Source organism: Metopolophium dirhodum, chromosome 1, assembly GCF_019925205.1.
Source record: "Metopolophium dirhodum isolate CAU chromosome 1, ASM1992520v1, whole genome shotgun sequence".
NCBI classification, from domain to species: Eukaryota; Metazoa; Arthropoda; class Insecta; order Hemiptera; family Aphididae; genus Metopolophium; species Metopolophium dirhodum.
In genome coordinates, this window is record NC_083560.1 from 57,025,869 (window position 1) to 57,036,550 (window position 10,682).

Sequence of the window (10,682 nt, forward strand, 5' to 3'; positions counted from 1 at the left end):
TCTTTAAGGAAATCACGTTTTGTGCTTTTGTCGAACTATATTGTATAAATTCAATTGCAAAGCCGTAGGATTTATCATTGCTACAATACAACTGTACTCGAAAGACATAACGACGCAGGTACAATTTTTCTAAAAAATTAGGCTTATTATTTCGACACTACAATTTTTATAAAAGTTTATTCCGCGTTTTTTGTTTATGTCGATGAATACTTACTTTTGAAAATATTTTCTTATACGCAAAGTCTCAACTTACCGTTTCGTTATATACTATAGTGATCATTGAAATTAAACCATGATATAAGACACAATAACTGTATCAGCTAACAACAAAAAAAAATTATACACAATTAAGAAAATAAACTATTCAAAGGTAGAAAATAGAACATTTTTGTTTTTCGTTTTTTTTTTCTGAAATGTTGGAAAATTAACGTTTAAGTTATGCTTTCTAGTTATAGTCCATAGATAATATAATAGCTTGTATTTTGGAGTATATACGATAAGTTTTATAGTGTGTTATGTGTTGTATTTAAAACTTAGATTATGTAGTTTGTATATTGTGTGTGATGTTATTTTGTTTTTATAATGATCTATACAAGCTATTTACAATATATATAAATATATATTCACCGACAACAAGCACGCAAGTATTATGTAGAGTAATCGTTAGAGTTTACATAACATTAAAATCTATTCGTTCAGACAAGTCCTATGGGTGTAAACACAATATCAAACTCGCTATTTTTATAGTGTAGAAAACAGCTGAGGAAGGATATATCACGTAGTGTTGTAAAAAATATCTATACTTTGAATAAGTACTTATTAAGTAATACTTTTATATTAAAGTCACTACTTAAGTACACTTTTTATTTGCAATCAAAATACGTCTCACAATATACAAAAAAAAAAATTTCAATTTCAATTATGTAATCAAGTGTAGTATAATAATATTATTACCGATACTAAAAATTTAATAATATTTCATAATACAAATCAATATCCAATACCAATAATACCATTACAGCAATAAAAATATTTAAATGCTATTATAGGTACTTAAAACGTTGAAACTTTTATTACACCCTTGACCACACCATATGGCTCACACTATAGAATCGACCAACATATTATTATTATACTTACAAATGTGACAGTTTTTGGGTCTGTCCAAATTATGTTATTAAAATGACACACATGCAATAAGTTCGATATTCTCTATCAACGCGAGCGAACTCAAAGAACATATTCAAAAGTCATATTTAGTAAAGCAATGTAGGTATACTAGTAAAAATGTATAAATAGGTAAATGTTAAGTCTTAAACCAAACGTTTATTTGTATAAATAAATTTCTTGCAAATGTGCAAATTCCTTAAATGTCCTCGAGGAATAAAAAACCCGGCCATGGACAAGTATAATATATAATATCGTAATGATTAGCCCCCCCCCCCCCCCCCGATCACGTCAAAACGAATCGAATACTTTACATTACTGCAGGGTCATATACCTACGGAACCACGTAATGTTAGACACATTCGTTGTATGTGCAGAATATGCAATCGACTTTAAATAACTATTTTTGCGTTATTCTATGTTTAGATTCGCGAGGTGGAGCCGGTCAGCAGCAGGACAACGATTCCAATTTGGGGGCGACGGGTGACTCGAAAGCCGCGTTCTACGAGAACTTGCCGTTCCACGGAATGCGGCCGCCGCCCAATCAGGTTAGTCATCGGTTTCCTCGTCACGACTTACCACCGTAACAGTGACATATTACATATTATTTTATTGCGTAATATTTTATTTTATAACATTATCTCACATAGAGAAAGCATGCATTTATTTTTTTTGTCGTTTACGCTTTGTTTTTATCCGTTTTGTTTTTGTTTTTTGTTTTGTTTCGTGTATGCGTTGTCAATTATGATTTGTCCCCTGCCAATCATCCTGTTCGCCAATTAAAACAGTCACCCGCGCGCCAATCACGTGTAAGCAACGGTAACGGTAACACTGTCGGACGCGCTAATTGCAAGCCGCCGCTCCCGCTGCCGCCTGCAGACGCATCGACGCCGCCACCGCCGTTGTCGTCGTTGATCCACAGGTCGCCAAACGGCGGATACGTGTCGCTGCTGCGCCAAGCCACCGCCCCAAAGTCGGGCGAGGTCGTCGGTCGTCCGGCGGCCGCCGTTCGGTTCAACTCTTTGCAGAGACCGAACCGCGGCGCGGCGACCGCGTGGCAGCGACGCGATCGGCAATTCCGATCGATGAGAACCGTGGGCACCGGCAGCAGCGATAAGCAGCTCACTGAGTTACCGACCGGACGCTTGGCCGACGGCGGTGACCGCCAAGACAACAACGACGACGATAACGGCGGTGTAGGCGAAGACGAGACGAAAGCGCCGGCGGCCGCGGACCGCAAGGACGGGCGAAAAGACGCGTTTTCCGCGTCGACGTTCCCCAAACCGGCGCCCAGGACACGCGTGCCGTCTGCCTCGGTGGCGCCGCCGTCGCTGGCCCGCCGAGATACCTACGAGAACCTGCAGCAATTGTTGAACGGTGACGGTAGCTTGGTCGGCAGCAATAAGGTACGTACCGGTGGACCGCGTCAGTCGCTAAATATTGTAGTCGCGTCCACTCCCCCCCTTCCACCCCATCACTACCAACCGCGTCCGTTTGTCATATTAGAATAATATACTTAGTCATATTTTTATTTTGTTTTTATTTTATACAATGCTTGCGAAATTACTAACCTAAAAATATTTACTAACAACGCGATTGGGTGTGTGTGTGTGCGTGCGTGCGTGTGTGTGTGTGATTAACAGCTAACAGGAGTCGGGATAGGAGCTCGAAGCTTGGACGAGTTTTACCGTATGCAAATACAGCAACAACATCAACTGTTGTACCACCGGGTGACTGCGGACGACGCGGCTGAGGCAGCGCTCACCGCTGGATACTCAACTGTCGGCGGCGGCGTCGTTCACCATCGTCAGCAACAACAACAGCAGCACCAACAACAACAACAGTCTATTGAAATGACCCAATTCGAGGTGACCGGCTCCAGTCGAGAAGACGCGTACCAAAAATCTTTGAAACACCAACAGAAAAATGCGATTGGCCGGTACAACGACGACAACGACAACGACCGCGGTGACGGGGTTGGCGGCGACGCCGACAAGATCAAATCGATTACCACCGGCGGGACAATGGGAAGACGTCGCCGTGGGAGCCAGCAAGTCTTGGACAGCGTCGGTGGAGGTCCGTTGTCCGATCATTATTACAGCGGCGGAATCGGTGGCAGCAGTCAACACCTGCAACAATACCACCACCATCACCAGCAACAGCAACAGCATGGCAACCGGAGGCGTAGCAACGCCGTATCCATCGGCGCCGACGGACCACCTGTACAGTCAGCCGCCACCAACAATTACAACACCGTGGCCGCCAATAGCAGTTACAACACCGTGTCAGGCGTTGGCTACTACGCCGCAGACGTATACGCTAGCATGGGCACGCGACAGCAACAGTCCAAACGGCAATTGCAGCAGCAGCAGCAGCAACGGCCGTACTGCGGGGTCGGCACCGCGTCCGCTGGCAACGTTTCCGACGAACAGTCGCTGACAGCCAAGCGTTCTTGGCGCCGACAGCAGAATCGCCGTCGCCGGGCTGGCGTTGGTGGGGGCGTGGTGGCCGTCGAGCCAGACGACGACGCGGAACAGCCGCAGCCCGTGGACGCGTCTGACTACGCGGCGGACGCCGAAGCAGACGACCCGCCATCACCGACGCCGCCGCAGCCGCTTTCGGACAGATATCGAAACGTCACGGCGACCAACGAGTTGGATCACCATCACCGACCCCGGCAGAAAAACGACGTGCGCAACAACCCGCCGGGCGGTGGACCGACTGCGGCCGCAACGCCGGCGGCCGCGGTGCAGCAGCAAGCGAACGGCGGTGGTGCCAACAAAAACCTGGTTAAGTTCCACGATGTGGGCCGCGAAATCGACGTGTAGACGACACCAACGATCATCGTTAGGCTTAGGATACTATACCTACACGTATCGCATGTCATAATTATTTAATATTATAATAATATTATAGTGATATACAATGATATCATATTGTTAGGCACGTTTTATTTTATATTTTATATTGTTATCTGTTTTTCGTCGGTTTAATACCGTATCTGCGGTGTACACGTCCACAAATGCAGTATAAAAATATTCTGTTGTCGTGCTGTACCTACCTATGTTATGTGAGATTGTTGTGCGTGCAGCGACTCTCGTCCGGCCAACTCGCTGCCACCCGGCGGCGAAGCTGTCGGTGCGGAGAACCATGGCAGCAATGCAGCATATTATTTACCTCTCTGTATACCTACTTATTTTACTAACATTATAATATTATTTTACTAACTCGAGTCGTAACACTATACAATAATACTCGTTAATCGTGTGCATTTGTATCACAACCGTCGTCCCGCGCTCAAGTATATAGGTACGTACACTTATGCCCCCTACCCCCCCCCCTGTGTGTGTTTGCGTCCGCTGAACGATAACAATAATAATATTAAATAACTCGGAGTGCGACCCACTCGCCTCCCGTGCCCACACTAACATCCTCGGAATAGAAGGCTGTGCACGTTCAGTGCAAGTCCGTATAAATTACGTAATATTATATTTAGGTATTATATAGATTTATATATAATAATGATGATATGCATTATAATAACGTGTGTCGTGTATCGTATATTTTTAGCCTTACAAACCGCCAGCGGCCAGTGGTTACGCGGAAGGTGGCGACATGGAGTACGCTGACGTGGACTACCGTAATATGTATTATGGGCCGATCAATTACAAACAATCGTCTTGAGACTCTCACCCCCTCTCGTCGCCGTCCTCGTCCTCTTTCGCTAAGTCCTCGAGCGCGCCTCCTCGTCGATACGGTTTATAATGATAAGATATTATGACGTTTGTGTGATAATAAGACGCATCGCCTCCGTTTTCGATCACAGGACACCGCGGCGTACAGCGGACATTATTATATTATAGTTCACGCATACCTACACGCCTACGATTTATTAATTAACGACAATTTTTTTCCTCTGTCAAACCTTTTAATTCGGTTCCATTAACGCTCATCCCGTTTTGTAACGTACTTTAATTATTGTTCTCACACAAACTATCGATTCAGGTTCATAGCTGTCCTAAAGTTCAAAATTATTTATACACTATAACTCTCTCTCTGTCTCCCTCTCTCTCTCTTACACACACATACACACACACAAAACACCCACCCACCCACACACACCCACACACACACCCTCACGCAGACACAAAGGCCATAGGGTGAAAATAAAAAATAACAAACATATTTTAACTGATCATTAATACATATTATATTATTATATAATATTCGCACACACATCCTGCAAAATATGCGTGATGATGATCTTTTAACATTCTATAAACCAACCAACGAATTTTATCTACACAATACGTTAACGTTCGACGATGGCCTGTTCAAAAAAATAATTTTTTTTTTGTTAATCCTCCGTTTATAAGTATACGTAAAAATTACCTGCAACGTCTGAAAATGTGTTGTCCCACGCACTCCTACGCGAAATCCAACTGAATTATTATAGTAGAACTATTTTCCGATTTTGTCTGTGACTTCTATTGAAAAACTGTCAAATTATTACCAAACACACATTGACAATCTATACACAAAATATTCTGATACTGTATATAGGCGTACCTATAATACCTGTAAACGACATATTAATATTATTATTATATATATTTCGAATTTCGATCTACGATCATTATATTATTACTATACCTACTAATTATTATGATATCTATTGTCGTTGTATTTCATATCTTTTTGTATAAAATATTTTAACGTTACATATATAATATTATATGATCTATCGCTTTTATTTACAGTTGTGATTATATTGTTCGTTTATTAACAACGTAAAAAATGTTACGTACGTGCCATTTATTATTATTATTATTATTATTATTATTATTATCGTCTTGTTGCTATAATTTTTAGTCAATTGCCACCGTTGTATGACTAATGGCATAATAAGTAACGACGCGCATGTTTCTTTCTTTACATCTGAAATAAAAAAATAATAATAAGTTGGTTTGACATTCATAAATCATAATCGTCGTCGTTCCTTGAAGTCTGCCGAGAAGCCAAATGCCTCCCATCTAAGTGTTTAAATGTTTATATTTCATTAAAAATGTATTATTATGAATTATAATAGTGTTTCAGTAACAAATTATCGTAGAAATAGTCTTAGTATAATAATAAATAATAATAATAATAATAAATACAAATCGATATTGTAGATGTATGTTTTAACAGACGGTTTTTGAATAGTTTGATAAATCGAATACACGAATAATAATCTATAAATTAATTATAATCATAATAAATATGATCATGTTTTATACACATCACATACGAAGACCGTCTGTCGTTAGTAGAAATTATATTATACTATATTATTATATGATATTATTATGTATCTGAACAAATTATAATTGTCTTTGTGCACCCACGCGAGTGTGTGAATATATTATATGTATGTGTAAATTGTAAAATGTATTATGTGTTAAATAGTAGAGACTGCTGGTTACCACCACCGTGGCGACGGTATATTATTATTAATTTTGTTGACAATCAATTAAAACGCATGTTAACTTATTTTTTATCGAAGTTTATGCCCATATAAATATATATTATATATATATACACACACACACACATATTATATTTTATTTATTTATCCCTAATATACCCATATTATATTTCTATCGTGTTGTTACAATATAATGATCGATGCCTCTTATAGGCGTTGGTAACGATGATTGATCCCTTTTATGGCTTCTATAGACCAACCTATAGGGTGTACCGTCTATATAATATAATATAGAGGTGCTGTACGTCCACCTGTCGTTATCATCTATCTGTCTATATACCCCTTTATATTATAATTATTATGATATTAACTTCTATTTACTACGTATAGTATCAAAAAAGTATGATATAATATTATATATTTTGTATTATCGTAATTGATAAATTTTCCCTTCGGACTAACAAAATAACCTAGTTTTATTCGTTAATTATTGTTGTACTACTGTATTTGTTTTTATTATTTATGTGTCTAAGTTCACACCTGTAATTTTACTATCATACAATTAAAATTACTATTATTATCATTATTATTATTATTATTATTATTATTATTATTATTTATTATTATTATTATTATTATTATTTTGCATTTTTACATTAACACGCGGCATTTACGATTAATATATGTTCTTATTATATTCGTATTGCGGTAATTGAAGGGTGGTGGAACCTCCGCCGTTTGTATTCTAGTCATTATTTACTAAATATATAATTATTATATCCTGTGTACCCCCCAAAGGCATTGACGCTTGCGACAAAACGACTTGAAGTGTTTTACATTATATATAGATCATAATTGTAATAATTTTAAGTAGTTTATCTATACATTTAAAACGTTTTGTTTAGTTTAGAATTGTTATCATAAAAACATTTTTTTTTTTTTATATATATAATATGTATAATGTATATAATAATATTATTGGTTATGACGATGATAATTGTTGTTTCGATGATAATAAAAGTGTGAGAGAAAGATATAATAATGTTTGAATTATATTATACATAATCATCGTGACCTGCTTAGCTACATCCTGCAGCTATTCCATCAACTCCTCATTAAAAAACAAAAAAACCGTACAGGATAATAGGATATATTATATATTGTTATATAGATACCGTCAGCGTGTTAGATATATACCCACTTTCTAAGTTTCTCACTGTCACCCACGATTCCCATGATAGTACGAAACATGATAATATAATACCTATACAGTATTGAATCCAGACAATTTTTCTAGTGGGTGCTCACTTTATTTTCATTGGTCATTCCTTTTCTGTAAATTCATAATGTGGGTCTTCTCCTCTTTTTATACTTAGCTGTTTGTATACACTTTAAAATATCCCAATGTGTCTTGTCAAGGGCTTGCAAACGTTATAATAACGTTATGATTATAGCGTTATATTTTATAAAAAAACGATTGAAGTTTGTAAACGTAATTATAACGGAAAGCGATAATCAAGAATAATTGATTACCGCAAAACATTAACAAAATTTATTATTACCATTAAACGAAAAATAACGCAAAACGAAATAATTTAAAATCCATTTATTTATAAGTTATATTGGTTTCGTAGAAATATTTATTTCATGCATACGGACATTAGAATTGATTATACTATATTCTGTATCCGGGCCATTACCTGCCCGCATTGGCCGCATTAGTTATTATTAATACATTTAATAGGTATTCACACTATTTTCAATAACGATAAACGCAAATTAGGCTTAGACCCCCCTGACTAAGATTTAGCCTCCCACAAATATTCCTTATTGATTTGGATATAAGCCCCCTTGGGTTATTTTAAATAAATAGTTTTGTTGCCCCCCCCCCCCCAGAATTTTAACCCTAGTTGTGCCTATGAACATATTATTAATGACGATAATGCAGAGCACGTTTACCGTATGCGATATAAGATAAAGATAAATGATAGTTTTCAAGATAACCATACATAGGCGTAAAATTGGGGGAGGTCTAAGGGGTCTATAGCCCCCCTGAAATTGTTTAGCCCCCCCATTCTGTAATTTTTTTTAGTTACATTTTTAGAATATATGTTGTGTACCAGAAATATAATAGGACTATAGCCCCTCTATATAAATTCATCACGCTACGCCTATGTAACCATAGTATGATCACCATAGGTTTTTCATAAAGGTACCTACGCTATAATGTACCGTAAAGAAATAAAGAATAATAAAACTATAATAATGTATATTCGTACGGGTACAAAATATGCATAAATGCGTAAACCACGGTGGTGACATTTTTTCGATATAGTTTTCAATAGTTATCGGTCAATTTTCCGTGCGCTTTTAGAGAAACCGTTGAGAAAATCTAAAAATGTCTTAAATTAACATAAGTACCAACCTGGACTTCATTCACGGTTCTCAAGTGTGCTACAACGCGAGGCCAGATTAAATTGTTAACCACCTCTGGGCCGCTATATTATAATAGATATTATATGTTATCGCATCGTCGAAAACATTTGCCACCCGGGGCTGCGTAAGCGGTAATAGCGTTTTTAGACAATTATTAATTACCTAGTAAACTCAGGAAATAAAGAACGCCAATAGGTACCTACCATCTCTCACTTTTCTAAAAAGTAAAAGTCTAAAATCATTTTCGAAGAATGAAGGTAGACACGATTTGAAACAACAGGTTTAGAAACGACGCAACGCATAGAATAATAACTAATAATCTCCGATACGAAATGAAAATAATCGACGAATCAAATATTAAATGTTTGACTAAAACATTATTATAATAATATTTGTGTTTATAATATTATCATTACAAAATGCTATCTGGCCTGTATTTTGTTTAAATGTCGTTATTAGAAAACAACTGTATAGATATAGTATAATAATCTATGAACACCTGATAATCATTCGAATATACATCCATATAGGCCACAATGTTATAATTTGCAAATAGTCCACTTTGTATGTACAAAATGTACATTGTAGACGGTGGATACTTTATACATTTTATCTGCATGATATAAAGATAGTACATATATAGTAAGTACATCAACACCTATGAAGTAATTATATAGAATATAAACAAGTCATGATAAATAATATTAAAAATGAAGTCATGAAGTTCAGTGAGATTTAAATACTATTTGGGATCTAATAATACATCTATATATACATATTATATAAAGTTATGACGAATAATATTAAAAATGCTATAAAGTACAATTTTCAATTAAAAATGTTTATAACATAAACAAGTTATGTTCAATAATATAGTAAGGTCGATATAATATGTATATATAGTAGGTAGGTATAGGCTGTGGCGTATTTAGGATTTTTCTGCCCTGGGTACACATTTTTTTAATGCCCTCTCCCCCCCTCCCCCGGTTTTTTATAGTGTCAAGTTTTCTCACCCATAAAAAAACTTATAACACATTTGATATGGTAATAGACAATGGTATTAAGAATATAAAAATCTATCGAGTGACCGTGATACCAAAACAATCAAAGCAAATTGTAAAATGTATATTAATTTATTTTTTAACTGTTTATAAAATGGTAAACTTATTAAAAATTTTATATTTCTTGAAAAAGTCATCACCTTCTCTCATTAAAATCATGGTTAAAATCAATATAAATATTTATAGAAACCGACAAAATCGTACAATGATAATAATTTTTAAAAATGGCATGTATCTAGATAGCTATGGTTATTTTTTTCTAGTTACACCAGACAATCAAATTCAATTTTTTCAAAAACATATAATTTACAGCGGCGGCGCTTTTGAAAACTAATGGAAATTTTCTATTTTTTACTTTTTTAAAGAACCAACTAGATTCACTTTCCCACTAAAAAAAAATCAACATACATTATTGTAAAATCATTGCCTTCATCGCTCCGCTCAGAATCTGATAATATTATGTATGAAATACAATTTATAATAATAATATTATTGTCATCAGTAATTATTTATTATTAGAAAAGTATGTTAAGAGGACCTGTTAAGTTGAC

At 36.4% G+C, this 10,682-nt stretch overlaps 1 protein-coding gene across 6 annotated transcripts in view; it reads left to right on the forward strand.

Annotated features, from left to right (window-relative positions):
* The window catches only part of LOC132936236 (uncharacterized), a 60,727-nt gene extending 53,051 nt beyond the window's left edge, over positions 1-7,676 (forward strand). For 3 of the 6 annotated variants that reach the window (XM_061002925.1, XM_061002926.1, XM_061002928.1), the window contains 3 exons: positions 1,594-1,715; positions 1,956-2,573; positions 2,811-7,676. In XM_061002925.1, coding sequence (XP_060858908.1) covers positions 1,594-1,715; positions 1,956-2,573; positions 2,811-3,995 — 1,925 coding nt within the window. In that variant the 3' untranslated portion in view covers positions 3,996-7,676. The remainder of the gene's footprint in view (positions 1-1,593; positions 1,716-1,955; positions 2,574-2,810) is intronic. The other 3 variants (XM_061002927.1, XM_061002930.1, XM_061002929.1) reach the window with 2 other exon arrangements.
* The last annotated feature ends 3,006 nt before the right edge of the window (positions 7,677-10,682 follow it).